At 50.3% G+C, this 20,270-nt stretch overlaps 6 protein-coding genes and 1 non-coding gene across 7 annotated transcripts; 3 read left to right on the top strand and 4 right to left on the bottom strand.

Annotated features, from left to right (window-relative positions):
• Window positions 1-82: 82 nt before the first annotated feature.
• J4E82_008001 (uncharacterized protein) lies at window positions 83-852 on the bottom strand (the record flags this gene model as incomplete). The annotated part of the gene is made up of 3 exons (XM_051734240.1): window positions 83-451; window positions 499-716; window positions 774-852. The coding sequence occupies 3 exons, from the start codon at window positions 850-852 to the stop codon at window positions 83-85; spliced, it is 666 nt and encodes a 221-aa protein (XP_051586059.1).
• A 3,390-nt stretch (window positions 853-4,242) lies between these two features.
• J4E82_008000 (uncharacterized protein) lies at window positions 4,243-5,784 on the top strand (the record flags this gene model as incomplete). Its single annotated transcript, XM_051734239.1, has 2 exons — window positions 4,243-5,366; window positions 5,421-5,784. The coding sequence occupies 2 exons, from the start codon at window positions 4,243-4,245 to the stop codon at window positions 5,782-5,784; spliced, it is 1,488 nt and encodes a 495-aa protein (XP_051586058.1).
• A 2,779-nt stretch (window positions 5,785-8,563) lies between these two features.
• J4E82_007999 (uncharacterized protein) lies at window positions 8,564-13,115 on the bottom strand (the record flags this gene model as incomplete). The annotated part of the gene is made up of 3 exons (XM_051734238.1): window positions 8,564-9,078; window positions 9,168-12,671; window positions 12,722-13,115. The coding sequence occupies 3 exons, from the start codon at window positions 13,113-13,115 to the stop codon at window positions 8,564-8,566; spliced, it is 4,413 nt and encodes a 1,470-aa protein (XP_051586057.1).
• A 169-nt stretch (window positions 13,116-13,284) lies between these two features.
• Window positions 13,285-14,143, top strand: J4E82_007998 (uncharacterized protein; the record flags this gene model as incomplete). The annotated part of the gene is made up of 4 exons (XM_051734237.1): window positions 13,285-13,443; window positions 13,503-13,519; window positions 13,572-13,777; window positions 13,863-14,143. 4 exons carry the CDS (start codon window positions 13,285-13,287, stop codon window positions 14,141-14,143), a joined length of 663 nt encoding a protein of 220 aa, XP_051586056.1.
• A 150-nt stretch (window positions 14,144-14,293) lies between these two features.
• J4E82_007997 (uncharacterized protein) lies at window positions 14,294-15,905 on the bottom strand (the record flags this gene model as incomplete). Its single annotated transcript, XM_051734236.1, has 2 exons — window positions 14,294-15,782; window positions 15,901-15,905. 2 exons carry the CDS (start codon window positions 15,903-15,905, stop codon window positions 14,294-14,296), a joined length of 1,494 nt encoding a protein of 497 aa, XP_051586055.1.
• Window positions 15,906-16,977: 1,072 nt separating this feature from the next.
• On the bottom strand, window positions 16,978-17,049 carry J4E82_007996. The gene has a single exon. It is a non-coding gene; the product is annotated as a tRNA-Arg (tRNA).
• A 769-nt stretch (window positions 17,050-17,818) lies between these two features.
• Window positions 17,819-19,318, top strand: RPT5 (26S proteasome regulatory subunit 6A; the record flags this gene model as incomplete). Its single annotated transcript, XM_051734235.1, has 3 exons — window positions 17,819-18,129; window positions 18,200-18,615; window positions 18,663-19,318. 3 exons carry the CDS (start codon window positions 17,819-17,821, stop codon window positions 19,316-19,318), a joined length of 1,383 nt encoding a protein of 460 aa, XP_051586054.1.
• Window positions 19,319-20,270: the final 952 nt, after the last annotated feature.

The raw sequence follows: 20,270 nt of genomic DNA, 5'->3' as shown, positions 1-20,270 counted from the left end.
ACTACTACTACTACTACTACTACTACTACTACTACTACTACTACTACTACTACTACTACTACTACTACTACTACTACTACTACTAAGCGGATTCGACGCCTTCAAACCAGGGATGGTCTAATGTCTGGCAAGCTGTAAGCCTCCGTGAGGGGTCCAGATTATTCAATCCTCGGATCAAGTCTTTGAATGCCAAATCAACACCTGTCCACTCTGAGAACGGCACATATGGGATATAATCTGCTGCTCGCTCTTCCCAAAGCATTTCAAGAACCTCAAAGTTCACTTCCTCATCACCAACATGCTTCATGAGCCCATTCAACCCTTCCTTGTCTCCAAAATATGAGATTTGGCGCTGCAGGCGGATCAATGCAGGTAGTGCGCCTTTCGACACGTGTAGTCTGAAATCATCATCACGCCCTAGTATAACGCGCCCGAGAACAGCGTAGATGCACTTGGTATGTTAGTAACGAATAGATTTTGCTCAGGTTAAGCACTTACGACCAGTCCAAATGAGTATGAATCAGAAGGTTTGTTGAGCTCTCCCTTGAGATGACCTTCAGGGCAGCGCCAGTCATCATTCCCAGCTAGCATACCTTTAATACACCTAGGCTTTGGGAGGTAGGCTGCATTCTCAAGATCGGAGATCTGTACCTGTTCGACCACGACGTCTCGGTCAACGTTACGGCAATCAACCAGAACGTTGTCAGGTTTGACGTCTAGAGAAGATCAGCCATTTATACTGACTGTATGAAGAGCCGAATCATTGGACTCACCTAAATGGACAATGTCGCGATCGTGCATGTCTGCAATTCCCTGCAAAGTAGCTTTGAGAATCTCCTTCCGAGCTCGCATTGGGATCTGACGCCGAACCAGACTTGAAACATCATCATTCAGGTATTCATACACGAATATGCACTGATCTGGGATGGTGTCCACTGGTAGTCGTATGCGGGGTGTTTGAGCAAGTCTTGGTCGGACATTCTCGTTAAATGCTGAGAATATGTTTGGAGGTATATCTTTTAATACAAATTCATCGCTTGCAGATCTGCAGGATTGTTAGTTGTGTCTAGAGGCATACGATATAAGAGGTTGGCCGAACGATGCTAACCAAACACGACCCAGGGGCGGTCTTTCCTGGATCAACCTCTTGAAGAAATAATAACGTCCCGTTGAGCCAAAGAGATTGAGCGATCTCGGTGCTGCCATTCTGATGCTCAACCGAAACTTGCTTTTCTCAACGCTGGTGACTAAGGGGATGATAGTTGAAAAGTACCTAGTGGCTGAGCGGAATCCAACAACACGTATATAAAACAACAGATGTACAAAACCAACACATACGACCATAGGACACTGAAGATTAGATCACTCGTCCGAGTCGCCGTCTGTCATGGTACTGTTTGTGGAAGTATTACTCCCACTTACCGTGGACAGTTTTCTGTCCTTCCCACGCTAAGCCATATTTCATCTAGCGCGACATCGCCAATAACAGGCCTCTAACACGAAGCCTCCTCCACATCGTCGCTGTTCAAGACGCCAAAATCTTAGAAGACATAGGGCAATGGCGGCCTAAAATCGTGTGTCTTGTCACTTTTTAATCGCTCTTCCGTGATGTACACTCGTCCAAACCTACACATACCTAAACCTATACACATCCACGGATACACAATAAGTTGCGATAGACAGAAGAAAACAACAAATAATAATAGCTTATAACAGCTCGCACAAGAGTCTGAGGACTAGCAAGTGATATTAGAGAAAATCAAGTCTCCCTTAATTCTAGGATACACATGTCGCGTTGCGGTTCGTGGGTTGTAGTGTGAATGAGTAACGACATGAGCGCATGGCTCTAGACCATGCACCTCCGCTCTTCTCTTAGCCAAAGTGCGGCTCATTGATGGGATTCACCTCAACAACGACGTACCATGGTCTAAAGGGGAGTCATAGCTCGAACCACAGTAAACTCGGCTCTTCCGGTCATCTAATCCAGCATTGAGAATGCAAACACGGGATCAATTCGCTATGACAAGTGTATGCAAGCTAGCAAGGTCCATGCACCCACTGCACCTGACGAATTTGGAGATTACCCAGTCAAGCAACCAGCGAGGACCTGACCCAACTTCTAACCATGACCGCAACACCTAATATGACTCCTCAGTCATCTCATGGACGAGCGTACCAAGGCTCGCACGCGGCCCCCCTCAACCCCTCAATGGTACCGCAACTCTGGGACTGCACAGCCCAGCAACCACTCACTTCAACCATGGTACTAGCAGTGATGACCACCAAACCATTGTCTCAACAATCCAAAGATTGAGTCGCCCTGCAGTTTTTCTTTGTCAGCCATAAAGACTGAGTAGAGCGCGGAGGAAAAACTAGAAAAAACCCGACCGCCCTTCAGTGCCTCTCTATATGCACATATATCTTCATAAATGGTATCCCTCTTGTCGAGGGACTCCTGTCGGAAGGATGACAATTTTCTTCACTGAGGTTGAGCAGGGGGTCCCTACCTTGCCTCAGAACATCCCTTACACCAGGCATACCGCAATCCTGATAGTCGAACCACAGTCATTGTCACCATTCTGGAGACAGGCCGTAGGTTGAGTATTTGGAGATGCTGTCTACCCTTGTGTATGGGACGTTTCGAGGAGGGAAGGAGTATGGATCGAGACGAGGACCAGTGATGACATGATGCCTACAGTTCTGGGTTAGATTTCATCTTTCGCTTCGGAAGAGCAAGTCATACCTGGAAGTATTCGGCACTAGCTGAGGTCCACAGTGGTCGTTGAGTCCATGGCCGATGAGAAAGTGTGGTGGAAGTTGGGCGCGCAGTGACAGAAGTGGAGGCGAATAATGAAGATAGCGGTCAATCAGAAGGCAATCTGTAGTAAATACTAGATGGCTTCGGGTACCAATGTGAGCAAGTCGTGCAGTAGAAGAGTGTTAGAAAGATTTTGCGGGAGCGCGAGCTACTTGTAAATAAAGAGGGGGTTGCCTTCCTTCTCTATCCTAATCTCATAACAACGGAAGAGCGTACGAGACAAATCATGAAGCAGCAGGCGAGGTGATTAACGCGGGAGGAAGGAAACGTTGTTGTGTAGCAGGAGCCACTGAGACCAAGCAGGCGCAGAGTCCCGTGAACTAGAAAAAATGCTAACTTTGATGCTTTATTGCAACATAAAAAGACCATTACAGATAGCTACGGAAGTAACATTTTTTAGTATGCTAAGCAATTCTAGAACGCTCACACGTTACACTCTCGACGTCGGCAACACTCAAATTCTCGTCTGCTTCTTGTGCGATAATCAACCCGTTTTGCAATAGATTGTTCTCATCTACGATACCGTGGCACGCAAAGTGAGCAATTGTGCAAGATGTTAATGCATACAAAACTCGCTTCTTTGTTGGCTACTCAAGGCAGACAGTGGATGCCCAAAACATAGTATGTGTCACAATTGCCTCCACTTCTTAAGCAAAAGCCAAAGGCGTATGCCTAGGGCTTGTTGGCATGGGCACTACAACAACATTTGCTTTCTCATCATGTATCGCAAATTAAGGTTTTCGACAAAGTGAGTCTAGCGCTATAAGACTTGCAGAACACGAAGAGACAACATGACTGATAGTGTTATCAGTTAGTTGACCCGGGAGTGTGTGATCCTGCAGCGTGGAGCGGCAGCAATGATGTAATGCCACTGACAACCCACCTCACGCGAGGTAATGGTTTCAGCTTGGGGTCGTGCCTTAGGAGTTTTATTGCTTGCAAGGCTGGCTGGACTGCGTGATTCCAGAGGTCCAGAAGCGCTGAATGCAACTTGGGATTATGATTCTTGATCTTGTCGCCGTCAGCGCCATCCTCTTTATCCAAGCATAGAGAAGCATCTGTGCGGCGCCTGTTACTATTGAAGGCCAGAATCTTTACATCTTTCTCAACATCCGGTGTTTGGAACCGTGGCTGGTGACGGAAGGCATGATTGTCAGTACGTAGTGGCTTAACGGGATTTGTTATCACGCTTATAAGTTAGCATACGTACTGAATTAACACATACGACCATAGGACACTGAAAATTAGGCTTCCCGTCCGCTCAGCCATATACAAGCAGTGTACCGGCGGATTAGTAGTTAGGTGGGTGACCACTAGCGAATCCCCGCTGTTGTATGTATTTTTTTCTTTTTGCACACTACATCAGCACCAGGCGTGGCTCTTAGTGCTGGTACCCGGAAACCTTCTATCGACTAAAGCCAATTATGGACTCTATGTTCTCGTCTCATATCCGCGAACACGGGTGCATACCGTGGGACGACAACTATATGAAAATTGGCTCCGGCTACGATCTCCACAAACAGCAATCGCTGCGCTCGCCTTTTTGGCCATGTCATCCCTCTTCTGAACTTCCAAGTACGGGCCTGCACACTCTGGAGATCAGCAGCAAGATATTGCGCGATGAGGAAACTTTACTCCAATACATGACCTCTGACACACGTGCACTTGCATCGGTCTTTACTGTCTTCAACCTTAAAGCCTCCCTGGAAGCACTAAAGACCGCTCAATGTAGCGAGACGTGCATGACAGTGATTAAGCGTTGCACTATTACACTGCCTGCTGAGCATTATGAGCGTTTGCTTGAGCTCTCTGACGAAGCAGAGTCCTGTTTTGGTCGGCTGAATTGGTACGGGGAAGACAACGCACGAACCTTCACGACAAGGTACGGCCAATACTGCATTACTGGAAGAACTCTTCAATCCACGTTCTTTTCCGTGAGCACCTACTCGGCCGATACGAAGCAGGAACTCGACCGATTTGCCAGTACGCTTTCAGCGGATTTCAGCGGAAAAGCGGTGTCCGTCGAAGCTGCATCTTCCTTTGAGATGGGTTCCTCCCACATATCCGGTAGCATCAGGGAAACGCATGAAGTCGTCGTCGTTGGATGCAGTTCGCGGAACTTGCAACACCAGCTCCACAAAATCGATATTCAGAAAGCTTGGGTCAACTTCCTTGAGCACTATACGCCTATACCAGTCCTGGCGCACATTACGCACTATGCCAATATCGACATCAGAATCAAACATCCGGAGGGGTCATTGTCTATCACAGAAGACTTTCGGAACGCAGCTGAGCTTGCCCAGCTTCTCCAGGTTGCTGCTCGATCCAATCGTCTGGTCGGCGCTCGAGCCCTAGAGATATCCGTACAGTCGACGATTTTGAAGCTGGCCGATCTACACGTATACGCCGAAGATGATGACAAAGCCCTTCAACAATGCGTAGCGACTCTAAAGAACGTCCGAGAAGAGCTAAGGGGAGTGTGGGATCGACGGCGAAAGCTGGCAAAGATGATGACTGAAACAGAAGACCAAACCGAGAAGTGGAAGTTGTAAGCAAATGCCTCTCTAATTCAATGGCTGAAGTGAGACTGATTGACTTGCAGAAACAAATGGGTGAAAGCCCACAGCACCCCACAATGGAAGATTGGAATCTGCCCTGATGATGTGCACGAGAGTCTATGTAATGAAGTTATAGAATATCGAGAGGACTGGGACCCTGAGAGTAAGCGTGATGGTATGCCTGTGTGTCTAAAGAATGAGGTGTCCATGTGCCTCCCTGGACGCCGAGTTGTTGGAGCACAGGTCGAGAGTGGTTGGCAAGACGATACCAATGGATGGTGGCGAAGAACATATGGGTCTTTGGGAGAAGACACGCTTGCTGTTGGTTTCGAGACTCAACACTTCCGCGGTGGTAGCTGGGCTTTGATTGTATGGGCGGTTGACAAGAATCTATACATGGAAACCTGATTGATCTTGGATAGGGTCACGAAATCGCGCTAGGGACAACTTGGAGATCCGAAATCTTTGCATCAGGGTATCATGAGCATAAAAGCAACTTTATTCGCGGTTGAGGCTGTGAGGTTGATGCGCCTTTGTGTCGCCTAGCTAGCATTGTAGGCTAGATGGCTCGCAATCTGGGCGCATACAAGGTTTCCTGGTTCTAGCGATCCTGTAGTTGCAATTATGGCCTTAACTGGATTCATGGTGATGGAGTCACGAGGCGTTGGAGTTTTGGTGTTGCAAAGGCGGAATGAGTTCAATCAATCAGCCTTGCTCCGCCACAACCTGGCTGCGCCCCCCACCAACATGATCCAACCGTGATCCATCCCAACCTCTCACCTCTCGCACCGTTGCTCTTCTACAATACATTTTCCCATACAATATGGTGAAATTTAGGCACTGATAGCTGCAGCAACCTCGTTAGCTACCACTGCTATTCTCGAAGGACATACGGACGAAGACAGCCAAACGTTACCGATCATCCAGCCTGATACGAGTGAAAGCTAGAACCCGTCAACAACGCCCTGAATCGAGAAAATGAGAAGATTCTCATATGAGCCTCTCCAATCCAACCGAGCCATTAGACTGGTCAAGTTTCTACCCAGTCCCATTCCAATCTGCAAGATAGTCACAGTCGAGGTAGAGAAAGCCCCGCCATACGTGGCGCTGTCGTACACATGGGGATGCAAGGATCTATCAAGAGTTATCCTTGCGAATGGTGCCGAGATTCGTATTACTGCAAACTTAGCCGAGGCTATTGATGCGATTTTTATCTTCGCAAGAGAAAGAAGCATGATGTTCTGGGCAGACTCGATATGTATCAACCAGGCAGACGTTCATGAGCGCAGCAGCCAAGTCCGACTCATGAATACAATATACCGTTCAGCGGAGATGGTTGCGATTTGGCTTGGCCCAGCTGCACATGATAGCGATCTAGCGTTTGATAAAATGAAGGAATGGAAGGTGAGATTTGATGAACTCAAAGAACAATTCGATGCATCCGAGGAGTTAGCAGTTACAAGTATCTCTTCTGACGACCCTCTCTTCTTTGGTCCTTGCGGCTCGCAAGAACAGAGGGCGCTGGAAGCATTACGAATGATATGTCGTCGGCCTTGGTGGAGAAGAGCATGGATAGTTCAAGAGGGGACCATTGGCAACCCTATGCGTACGATCCTATTTTGCGGGAGCCGTAGGATTGACTGGACCTATCTACGAGCAGCCCTTCAGATTACCCATCACGTCACGCATTACCAAGGCTCTGGTATGAGTATTGATTTCGACGACGGTATGGCTATTCGGCTTGACGCTTTCCGGATAGACAGAGAATATGGCGCAAACATCTCGCTGTTACGCGTCCTGAGACTTATCCGAGCATACGAATGTGAAGATCCTCGCGACAAGCTGTACTCAGCCCTCGGAATGGCCATGGACGTGTACGGGGATGATATAGTTCCGGATTATACAAAACCTTCCTCAGCGGTCTACAGCGACATTGTCCGTTTTTACATCTCGAGGTCGACTGATCGTTCTCTGGATGTCCTCGGTGAGGTATGGAGATCAGCACCAGGCACAGCCTTTGAGCACCAACATGATAAGTCATTGCCGTCCTGGACACCAGATTGGACGTTCAGAGCATCCCAGCATCCTTTTGAAAAGGTTTTAGACTCAGATACGTACGGAAAAAGTAAGAATGCCTACAACGCTAGCGGGACGAGTGGTGGACACTGCTACATTGACGGCTCGCATTTATGTCTTCAAGGATCAGTACTTGACCGCATAATCCGAGTATCGAGTGTATGCGAGTGGAATTTGGCCGCTGGAGGGCTCGACTTGGAGCGATCATGGATACCAGAAAACGCAAGCAAACTGTACTTCACCGGAGAGACGTTGATGGAAGCATTCAATCACGCTATCGTAGGTGATATTGGACGAAGAAACTTTGAAAACGATGCTGAATTATCGCGGGCATTTGCCATAGATTGGGACTTGGTTGGACAGGACAGAAAACATTTGACTGCTGAAGAACGTCGGAGGCAGAGCTGGATGCTTATCGATACAAAGATGGTAACGTTCGGGAGAAGGTTGTTCGAAACTAGTCGAGGCTTTATCGGACTGGGACCGGCAGCCGCTCAGATAGATGACGAAATCTGTCTTCTTCTAGGAGGACAGGTTTGCTATGCATTGAGAACTCGTCAGGATGGCCATCATGAGTTTATTGGTGAGTGTTATGTGCACGGCATGATGGATGGTCAGGCGTGTGAAGACGGATCATTCTCAATCAGGAATATAATACTTGTGTGATTCAGCACCGGGGTGTCACAATAAATCGGACACTTTACCTACGCTAGTCGCAAACCAGGTGTCCAATTTATTGTGTCAACGAGGTGCAGGGTCCCAATGTCGCTCATCTGAGTAGATAAGTTTGGTGCCGGAGAAGATATTGCGAATTTAACCACGCAATCCGCAAAGTCGTTCGCGACCCAAGTATAGGATCATTACACATCAATGCCATACACCCAAGCAAAGCAGGGAATAGAAATGTGCATGCCACGTGGGCATCGATATCATGGTATCTTAGTCCTATCATCTTCCCTCTCTTCCTCCTTCTCCTCCTCCTCCTCCTGCTACTACACAAACAATCCAAAAAGAAAAAAGAATTTTGCAGGCAACTACATGTACAAATTACGCCTTTTGAAATGCAACCCAGCCGCTGTGTAATCTACCACACGTCGAGAACCACCTACGCTCAAACCACGACTTGGTCATCATCATTGTCGTCCTCAAAGTCCTCGGGTACTTCTTCAGGAACCAACACATTCTCCGGCCTATCATCATCCTCATCGTCGTCGTCCTCACCCTTGACGCCGCCATTCACCCCCGCCTCCCCCATAGTAATCTCCCTACTCGGCATCTGCCCGCCATTCGCCTTGATAGCCTCCACCTTTGCCTTTGTCATCTCATACACATACTTGCCCAGATGCTCTACATCTTCCATGACAGCCCCCTGCACCTCTTCTTCTCCTTCTCCTTGTTCTACCGACCGCCTCGTCTCACCAAACATCTCGTCCGTGACCAAGGTGAGTTTATCCGGGCGCTGGAGTAAGACGTCAAACGCCGGTTTGAGTTCGAAAACGCTTTCAAAGACGGAGCGACGACCGAGGACGTACAGACCGAGTCTTGCGCGCGACAAGGCGACGGTGAGGCGTCGGATGTCTCTCAAGTAGCCAATGGCGCGCGTTCGTACAAGTGACAAAATGATATCTGTAAACACACACACGTCGTGTTAGCGTCTGTCCATCTAATGCGTCTCTCTCTCTCTCTCTCTTCTAGAGTATAGGATAGCGACTTACAATCGTTCTGTTCACCCTGATACTTATCCACGGTACTAACATGCTTCGGTCGCCCAAAGAGCGGGTTGTTTTTGCACTTGTGTCCCAAAACATCGTTGATCAACGACCTCTGACCAGCATACGTGGTGAGAATGCTGATCTTATGTGCAGGATACCCAAGTAAACGCATATACATAAACAGCGCAACGGCATACTCGGCCTCGCCCAGATTAATCATCCAGTGCGGCGTCGGCTGGTCTTCCCCTTTGCCCTTGTAGTCGCCCACGTCGATGAATTGGAATTCGTGCTTGAACCCGGGATTCGCTGTTTGGAACTCTGGGTTTGAAAGGAGAGAAGGCAGGTTGGAGAGGGCGGGGTATCGCCACTTGTACAGTTCGGCAATAGAGGGACGGGCACGACCTTGCTGGTCGAGCATGATAGTCGGCACACCCAGTCTAACCAGTCTTTGGAACAAACTCTGTTCAAGATTTGCGTACTGTCGGAAAGCGAGGTTCTGTATCACCGGGCTGTTCTGCAAGTGATCACCCACAAGGACAATGCGCTGAAGCGGCAACTCTCTCTCACCGTCCTCCTGCTCCCGCGGGTTTTGCAACGCGAGCGGGATGAAGTTTTCTATCTCGGTAATCTGAGCAGCTTCTTCCATGATGACGTTGTCGTAGTGGAAACCCAACTTGGCAATCTCCTGTCGGCGCATCGCGGCGTGGGTTGATGTCATGGCGATGATGCGAGCCTCTTTTATGAGCAGGTAGTTTGCTTTATCGCGTGGGTTTCGCAAAATCTCAAACGGACGGATGTCTTCCAGCTCGGCAAAGACCTTCTCGATGTGGCGGTAACATCCCTGTGCAATCTCAAGAATCTCTTCGCGGTCTGCAGCCTGGGGGAAAAGAGGTTGTGGTGCGTTGGAGAAGTAGTCTTTGAATGGAAACTCGGTGACAATCTGCTCGACGCTCACGTCCTCGGAAGAGACGGCGTCCCAGTATTGCGTCCACGCTGGCTTCACATACACAAGGTTGAAGTAGTCTGCTGTTTCGCATGAGCTGCTATGCGCACCAGGCGCACCAAAATTCTTCGCTAGGCGATCAACTTCAGAGAGGTAGTATTGTCCCCTCTCGAGAAACGACTCCACACGTCCGTGCTTGCTGTAGCTCACATCAGTTTCCAAGTCCTCTTCGCCATGACCCAGCCGCAACAAATGTCTTTCATCAATGTCCAGCGCCACAATTTTCTGGAACAGCTGGTTCAGCGCCTGATTGCTATGCGCAACGAGCAAAGTCCGCTGGTCCGGAAAATTGTGATATATATTGGATATAATCTGGGTCGCAACGTCCGTCTTGCCGGTACCAGGTGGTCCGAGCACGACCGTAAGACCAGGCTGCGTTCCCGAAGTGATGGCTTCAATTTGTTTCGGCGTGAACCTGACCGCATTCGTCTTCGGTGCATCAGCGGGGTAAGGCCCCATGTTCGGTGGTTTGTACGAGGATACATGAAGCGATTCATGCAGAGGTTGTGCTACCTCAACCTGATTGCGACGCCGCTTTTTGGACGCTTTAGGGGGTGCGAGTTTTGGTTCGGATGCAGCAGCGTATTCCACGACGTATGGAGGCCCAAAGGATGTCTGTGCTTCCTCGTGGGGTTCGATGGATTTGCCGGGCATGGACTCGATTAGGTGCTGCCAGTCCAGGAAGGTGTCGCGGAAATCTATCTTGTTCAGTCGATTCGGAAGGCGCTTGTAGGTCGCTGATGCAGGATCACCATATCCTAAAAACACCTCTTGGAGCCAAGATGGTGCCGGGATGTCCGAGAGCGTCAGGCGCCTGATAGACTCCAGGATAGGCAGGAAGTTGTTCTCCCGTCCTTTCCGGCGGACGATGAGGTTGATGTGTTCGTAAACGTTAGGTCTTCCTTCGGCAGCCTGGTCCATGTCGGTCTTGTATTGCTTGGCGTCGATGTTGACGAGGAGTCGTCGTTGGCGTACACGAGGTCCAAAACCATTGTCGCGGGCTGATTCGCGTAGAGGCCGTCCTTTGTCATCCAGAACGTGAACCACCTGGGCGCATCTCATCCGGTGCAGGCCGAGCTGCTCCCCAGTAGTGACGTCCTCGCGGTGACCGTTGCGCATGGGTACGTCATCTTTACCCTCGACAGCAAGCAGGAAGACGACATCATCTGGCCTGAGCTGTTCCCAGTCCCTTCGTACTGGGTATTGAAGGCGGCTAACATCCAGTATAATCTCAGCACGAACGTATGCGGGGTGCTCCTCGCCGACCTTGGACGGTGCAACATCGACGATGGCGGGCTTCATTATGGGCAGTGACATTTTGGACACACCGCCAAACTTGGTGTTGACGCCTCTGCCCTTGGGCTTTACGCGTTTGACTACGTCCTCCATGTCCTTTCGGATACCATAGAATGATTCCGCGCGGTACAGGATGAAGGATCGCCACAAAAAGTCGCCCATGGTCAGGTACTGGAGGTTCAGCTTAGGTATAGCGAGCGGTCTAGATCCGTCGTAAGACTCGTTTCGCAGGAATGTGGTTTCGTAGAGAACCTTCTCAGTTGGCAATACTGGCATGTCGCGAACGTTGTCCTTGAAGGTAGGGCGCTGCTCGACAAGCGCAATCAGGGTCTCCATGTGGAAAGCTCGATCCCGCACCAGGTAAGTGGTAGTGGAGTATTCTGTCCGTAGGCCCATGAGAGAGCAAAGCTCGACGAGCTCACTATCGCTCAGTGTGCGCAGATGGCCGTCCAGCTCCTCCCGATTCCCAATGCTACTGTAGTTTGCCAGGGCCATTAGCTGAAGCTTCTCCTGGAAGGCAGCATAACCCGTCCGTTGCAACTTTGCCAGAGTATCGTAATGCTGTTGGTCGTACTCTAGCTTGGACAGTTGCCTCCCTGTTTGGTCCTCGATGGGGAAGTTGGTAAAGTGGCACAGCAAGTCGAACAGGTCCCGGAAAAGGCCATTGTCCTCGTCTGTGTACATGGGCGACAATCGAATAGCTGGCAGCATATTCAAGTCGTGAAGCAGCGTATTGACATATCTCCTTGTTGGTAGCTGGCTCTGCAGGTCTACTAGAAGCTCCATGAAGCGCTCGCAGTAGGTCATGTTATCCCTAGCCTCGTCCCTGCTGGTGGTGTTGTACAGCCGGTCGATGAAGTCGAGCAAAAGTGTATATATCCATGACCGCTCGAATCGGAGCCTGGCCTGTAGCGCTTCATCGCCAGCATCGAACCGCTTGGACGCAGCTCTCCATGCCTTGCGCAACATGCTGTGTTCCTCGAAATACTGTTCGCGCACGGCGTCGGAGTGGAGGTTTTGCCATATCGATATGCCAACGAGAGGGGCGCACTCTTTTCGCACAAGACCGCTGTCCAAGGACTGGAAGGCGCCGATGACAAAGGATATGAGCTGTGTCCGGATCTTGCTTGGCTGCGACGGGTCTACGGTCATGGACAGTATGCGGCGGAAAAAGGAGGAGAACTCGGCGGGCTTGCTAGCAAAGTGGTCTGCGGCCATTAGCATGTGTTGTCGATAACCAGGAATCGCATGCACTCACCCCAGCACGTCAGATTCTCCCTCCTCTTGACATTGACCATGAGCGCCACCAGCAGGACATGAAAGTTGGACGCTTCATCAGTAAAGCCAGGCCACAGATATCTCTCCAGAAGCTGCAGGTTCTCCAGAATCAAGAGTGACGAATACGCAAAGTCGACATTCTCCAGCTCGTCCCACAGCTCTTTCTTGACCACTTCGGGTCGCACTTTGGGTGTCTTCTTGGCGGACAGCCAGTTCTTCCTCGCCACCTGCGCGAAATGGTTCTCCCCGTGCAAGTCGGCGACAGTAGGGCGGGCGTGTAGGCTTGACGAATCGGCGGGCGCATCGGACGCGCCGTTGGCCATGGTCAAGCCGGTTGGCTTGACGTCCTCCATATCGTCAACTTTCATAGCCATGTTCGCGGTCGGGATGGTTGTAGTGCGCACGTAAAGGAGCCGGCGCGCATTGTTGTCGCAAAAGACAAGTTCCGAGAATGGGTGTTGCGGGTGTGACGCGCCAAGGAAATAAAAGTAGTTGCAATGGCGTCGCGCCGAAGCTCAGAGCCACACTAGGGCCAAAGCCCGCATGGCGGCACTTGCCGCCCGCCTGGCGGAACCTCACCTCGCGAACACAAGATACTCGGCAGTAGAGACGACCAAAGTCAACACCAACATGTCTTCGCAGGACGCCGCTGTCAGGCACCAGGCTGTTGTGCCGGACAAGATCCCCACGGGAGAGTATCCTGTGAGTCAATTGCGCGCCTACGCCCTCTGCAATGGACGGCAGTAGCTAACCCATGGCAGCTCATCGACAATGACCCGTACGCCCCCTCTACCATATCCAACGCACGCGCATACTGACCCTAAATGAAGACACTTCAAACGAGTCATGCGATACACCCGCCCTTCGGACTGGGCTTACGGTGCCGCGCTCGGAGCCCTGAGTCCTGGACTGATGCTTTACTGGGAGAGGGTCTCACCCTCCATGGTCGGCAAGGGCGGTTTCGCTCCCATCATGCGATTGAGCGGTGCCGTCGGTGTTACCGGCGCCTTTCTTTTCGCCTACTCGAGGTCATGCAGTACGTCCACCACTTCCCACCCAGTTCAAACCACACGGGCCCTTTCCATACTGTGCGCAGAATCGGATACTAACACGTACATTAGTGCGTTTCTACGGCGCCCGCGAGAACCGCCGCGAAGTCGAAATGGACATGCGGGAAATGGTCGACAAAGTCAAGAAAGGCGAGCCTCTGTACGGAACTACTGAGATGACCGAGTACATGCAGGGCGTTGCGCACAGGAACTCGCGTTACGCCGCTACATTTGCTCATGTCCTCACGTGGCCAAACTTTGTCAACCACCCTTACCACGGTGTGGACACTGCCAAGTACTATCGCCAAGCCGAGTTGGAGCTGGAACAGGAGAGGGCTGCGAGGGGTTCGTAGGGGAATGGTCAACTTGGTATCCAGAGTGTATATAAGTTCTGATGAACCAGACATCACGTTTTTGCACACCACTACCAGCTCCTGAAAACATGTCCTGTGTACAGTATTTCTACCTTGTCAAGTTTTTTTTTTCTTCTTCATTTTTCACATCTAGTTCACAGCCAACCCCTTCAACACGTCTTCGCTGCCAAACTCTAGCATCTTAAACTTGCTTATCCAATCGTCCCTGTTGACATACCCTCCACAAATCCTCCGCTTCCCTGTAAAGCTACTCCGCCCATGCAACACCCTCCAGTTATCAAAGATAAGTACCCTCCCTGGGACAAGCTGTTCCCAATACTCATTCTCCTTCTTCTTGAGTATGGCGTCGAATTTTCGGGCTGCATCGTACCACGTCTCGACTTCTTCGATGGGAAGCTCAATGGAGGCTCTGTCAGAAGAATTCCACCGGACGCGGAGGAGATCACCGGTGGCGGAGTCGTGTTCTAGGACGGGGAAACCGCGGTAGGGCTGTATACTTATACCCTCGTTTCCACTTGCGTGTGCATGAACATTCACCGTGGACAAGATCTCGTATGCTTTCCGGTCCGTTCGTCTCAGCTCCTCTGCGGCTTTGAATCCGTCGACGAGCAAGCTCGCGCCGCCTTCGCCGTCGGTGTGCGAGAGCAGATGGAAGGCTTGCAGACCCGCGGGGTCGGAGAAGTAGGTCGTGTCTGTGTGAGCTTCGAGGGCGATGTTGGTGTATGCTGTGTCGTTTGATGCTAGATCCGCAGTAAAGTCGTAGAAGCCCCCATAATGCGTTTCACGAATGAAAGAAATCCTCTCCAGTAACATCTTTGTGAACAAAGGATTTTCAGAAGGTGTTCCGTCGACGTAGCAAAATCCATGTGTACGGATCTTCCTCAGAAGTTTTTGGGGATCGTCGCGGCTCATCACGTGGTGGTATGCCTGTGTTGGGGGGTTGGAGGCGATTCTTGAATCCCATAGGTTGAGTTCGACAAGCCCTTGGCGCTGAATGGCTTTGAAGTCCTCAGTAGTGGTGGTTTGAGCCAGGAAAGAGCGCAGGTATCTGCTCTCGTGGCCGTCACTCCACTCAATCTTGAATGTGGGATCTTCTCCTTCACCCTCGATCCAGTGTGATTTGATCGAGATATCCTTGGGTATAGAGAACGTGTCAAGCAGTCGCTGCTTGGTAGTGTCGTGCATGCAACTTCCGCATTGGCAATTATCCCGCAACCATATGTTCGGTATTGGTCGCGAGCCGACATAGAGCTTGTCCTCACGGAACTCTGTCCGAGGGATGTTCACATGCCCGCCTGGAGACGTGTTAAGACTTTCTCGCACTCTATACGGGCCTCCCAAGATTCTTTTGAGAAAGCGTTGGTGACCGTAAATCTTCTTGAGCTCATAGGTCAGCAGTTTAGTGAATGTGCTCAATTCTTTGGCTTTATTCATGTTCTCTACACCAAGGCGTTCGTCGAGACGTGGTGTGGAGGGCGCGAGCCCTTCGACCTTCTCTTGCTGGGAAGTTTGGGTTTCCGCAACATCTTTGGTGCTCTGCTTTTGGGCTGTGGAACTGGCAGGTGCGGTTTGTGCGTCAACTTGAGTGTTTTGCTCTTTCCTTACAGTCGCGCCAATACTGGATGACGAATTCAGACGGATTAAAGTCTAGTCATTTGATTAATGTTGTGGGACGCCTTCGAACACGTGCTGAAACCGACCTTCTTGTATAATGGATGAAGCGCAGTACGTCGGACGACATTCGGAACATGAGCGCACCGGAGTGCTCTTGCCGAGAACATGACATTCAGTTCTTGGGAATTAACAAGGCGAGATGAGACTTGTGATGCACAAGAATTGCGGTAGGATGCAGCAGTACTAAGTGCAAGTAGAGTGTGAAGACTTGTGTGCACTGACGAAGAAGCTCGGAGGTCGGGCGGTTGCGAAGTAGCATTAGCACGGGTATGCTCTTCAACCACCTAACGTGACCTCGGCCATATCTTGGAGCTACAAGTCGAATACGAAGAATCTCGTTCAGCCACATTGTTGAAGCTATGCTGGATTTGTGCTAGTCCCAATGTCCTCGCACCTCATACAAGAGGAAAACCGAATAGGTGGAGATAATCAACTCTACCTTACAGCTTACACTAGCTTCTAACAAGAGATATCATAAAGATTAATAGCATTGTAGACTTCTAGACTCTATATATATATATCTATACAGCTCTAATACAATTCGTTGTAGTAGTAAGAAGTACTCTACTTTAGTAAGAGGCAAAAAGAGACAAGATTCAATATAGCAACGATCAAAAATATCACAACAATCATCTAACATCACCTGAGACAATAGATCATAAAGTTTCCGAGCTGTAGCACTGATACTATACTGTAACCTAACATATCTTCTACGGAATAGAGCAAAGACGTGCGGAAGTACGTGCTAGCAAACGCGACCGAACACGATTTGCTTAGAGCCGCCATATCAGATGAGACTCAAACCAAAGCTCTCACAGAACAGTGTTCCCTATCGAATTGGCGAAGTCTACGTCAGTCGTCAAGGCAGTCTTGTAGGGAACGCGATTTACTTCTACCAGGCGCAGCCGCAGTCAATCCCAAGGAATAGAGGCACCAGATAAGCGACTAGGTACTCTCGATAGTGACGAAGATGTCGCCGTAACTCACTGCAAAAAGCGTAAGAGTCGATCCACTAGCAGTGTCGCAGTCGACGACGATGGCGATAATGACATAGATCACCAAGCCCCAAACAATAAGCGCAATCGCAAGTCGGTCCATGATCAAAGGATAGCAAAAAAAAAAAGCAAAAAAGAAATTAACGACACCTGTGGGACTCGAACCCACAATCTTTGCCACCGGAAAGCAACGCCTTACCATTAGGCCAAGGTGCCCGAGGGAGATGGATGAAGTTTTAGAAAGTTAGACAATAGATAGACTCATGAAACATGTGGTATAGTCAAAAGCTTCGGCTTGTCTTACCCACCATCCTAATGACAACATACCCATACAAGGAACAAAATCGTCTTGCACAGAATTTACAAGCTCTACCTTACAGCCTGTATTACCTTCTAACGAGGAAACTTATAAACAAAGGTATAGTTGTAATCTTCAAAGTTTCCTATGTACATTCTTATTGTTCTTACTATGCTCTACTGTAGTAGGTAGAAGTATTGCCGTGCAAAGAGTCGTTTGATTCTTGTCTGTGACGCAGTATACAGATGAGGGTGACAGGAGTCATTTGTAGTGATGCACAGGAATTCGGAGGTAGTTAGTATTGTTTCTTCTTCGGAATGCACCAGCGACTACCTCTTGAATGGATACTTGCACGCGCACACTGTCGAACCCTAATCTCATGCGTGTATCACATATCTGATACAGCTCATCAATCAATCTCTCTTGTAGGCGAACACGACATCTGTAATACACTGTTATTGCTGCAACGTGTTTCGCGACGGATCGGCGTGACAGATGCCAAGACAATCGGAGCTAAGGTGCTCACCGTGCGTACCTTCGTAATCCATAGCTGCCTCTACAGCTCCACATCACCGCCGCACAACAACAACTTCACTATCGGCGTCACTCTCCACAATCACTCTTGCACTCGCTCATCCATCTCCTCTCACTACACCCGCGTAAAGTCACCCAGATAAGACCGCCACCATGTCTACACTCGAAGATCTCGACGACATCGAGCGTCACGAGAAGGAAGAGAAGAAGGACGATGATAAGAAAGACGGAGACAAACAAGGAAAGAAGGCCGATGGCGATGCAGAGATGGAGGATGCGGAGCCAGAGGAGGAGCAGCTCGACGAGGAGATCCTCAACTCAAGCACACGAGACATCGTTGCACGAAGGCGGTTACTGGAGAATGACATGCGCATCATGAAGAGCGAGTACCAACGACTCACACACGAAAAGGCCTCAATGAACGAGAAGATCAAGGACAACCTAGAGAAGATCGAGAACAATAGGTATGACATCTATGTGACCGCTGTCGGCCCCGCGTGGCGGTGTTTCGAACAACAGACTTACATCTCACAGGCAACTGCCCTATCTCGTTGGAAACGTCGTCGAGATTCTTGATCTGGACGTCACCGAAGAAGCCGCTGAGGAGGGAGCAAACATCGATTTAGACGCCACCCGCGTCGGCAAGTCGGCCGTTATCAAGACCTCTACGCGACAGACCATCTTCTTGCCCCTCATCGGACTAGTCGATCACGAGAAGCTCAAGCCCGGTGACCTCATTGGTGTGAACAAGGACTCATACCTCGTTCTCGATACATTACCCGCAGAGTACGACAGTCGGGTGAAGGCTATGGAAGTTGACGAGAAGCCGACTGAGAAGTACACTGATGTCGGAGGTCTGGACAAGCAGATTGAGGAGCTTGTCGAGGCTGTAGTCTGGCCTATGAAGGAGGCTGAGCGGTTCAAGAAGATTGGCATCAAGGCGCCAAAGGGTGAGTAGCTCCTACGCTCATTCCGCGACTACAACTAACCATTACAGGTGCACTGATGTACGGCCCTCCTGGTACCGGAAAGACTCTTCTCGCCCGAGCCTGCGCTGCGCAAACCGACGCCACGTTCCTCAAGCTCGCCGGTCCACAACTCGTACAGATGTTTATCGGTGACGGTGCAAAGTTGGTCCGTGACTGCTTCGCTCTGGCGAAAGAAAAGGCCCCCTCAATCATCTTCATCGACGAGTTGGATGCCGTCGGTACAAAGCGATTCGATTCCGAGAAGTCCGGAGACAGGGAAGTTCAGCGAACCATGTTGGAGTTGCTGAACCAGTTGGATGGTTTCGCCTCAGACGACCGTGTTAAGGTCCTTGCTGCGACGAACCGAGTCGACGTCTTGGATCCTGCTCTGCTACGTTCTGGACGTCTGGACAGGAAGATCGAATTCCCGCTACCCAACGAGGAGGCTCGCGCACAGATCATGCGCATCCACTCGCGGAAGATGACGGTTGACGACGCTGTCAACTGGCAAGAGTTGGCGCGTAGTACCGACGAGTTCGGTGGTGCGCAGCTGAAGGCTGTGTGTGTCGAGGCTGGTATGATCGCTCTCCGGACTGGTCACCAGAAGATTAGTCACGAGCATTACGTTGATGCTATTGCTGAGGTGCAGGCTAAGAAGAAGGACACGGTCAACTTCTACGCTTAAAGTGTGGTTGGATGGTGGTGGCTTGCACTCGAATGCCAGGCTTGTAATAATACTTAGACCTTCAGCATAGTACCATAGCGGGAATGACGATTACGAATAACAAGGTTGGGTCGCAGTCATCTAGCGTGACTTTCGGGTTGGATGCCTCGTGAACAGCGCACTTCATGAAGAACGAGGGCCGCACACAGTACGCTTATTTCTATCATGATACTCACGATGACTGAATCAGTTTCCAACACGACAGTCACCCGAAAAGAATGTGACAGAATGAAGGCTGACATTTGCAGGACCTGGGTGGATGACAATCACCGCGTGCTGGAGCATCACGCCAGCACTACGCCTCAACGACATCTGCTTCTTGCTTATGATTATCATCTCAGACATTCGCGAAGCCCAACTCGAGACGAATATCTTCCTGATCTCAAACCCCAACGGTGATTGATAGCTTGAGCTTCAGATCTTAGCTAATGCGATTGCACAAGGCTCGCAGATGCCGACATCCTCCGGATCGTCGCCTCGCGCACCAGATAATCCAAAGTGACTTGCATGGAGGCAACAAGGCCGAGCCATGTCGTGGAGTCGCGCTATGCCCACACGTTCTCGAAGCGCAACCCCGTCCCTGCATTCCCGTCAGTGGATTTGGCACGCCCTCCCTCGCCACTCCTCATTGGCTCCCGTCCCAAGCACCCAACCTCAACCATCCTTACAATGCTACCTCAACACCAGGCACCTCACACCCACGCGCAACGACACCTTTCTTTGATAGGCCGACCGTTGTCTCCGTCCCTTTGAGATCTGGAGAAACTCTCGGTTCTACCAGACCCTGCATAGCCGCCTCTAGCGGGGTTGTCTATGAGAGGCAGTTCCGTAACATTATGGTAGAATGTTTGTGAATCTGCGGGCAGGTTGCCAGGCGCCGTTTCGAGATCATCAGAACATGTGGCGAGCTCCA

The sequence above is a fragment of the Alternaria postmessia genome, assembly GCF_024291825.1.
Source record: "Alternaria postmessia strain BMP 2775 chromosome Unknown scaffold_59, whole genome shotgun sequence".
In the NCBI taxonomy this organism is placed as follows: domain Eukaryota; kingdom Fungi; phylum Ascomycota; class Dothideomycetes; order Pleosporales; family Pleosporaceae; genus Alternaria; species Alternaria postmessia.
This window is presented reverse-complemented; position numbering and strand designations above follow the sequence as displayed.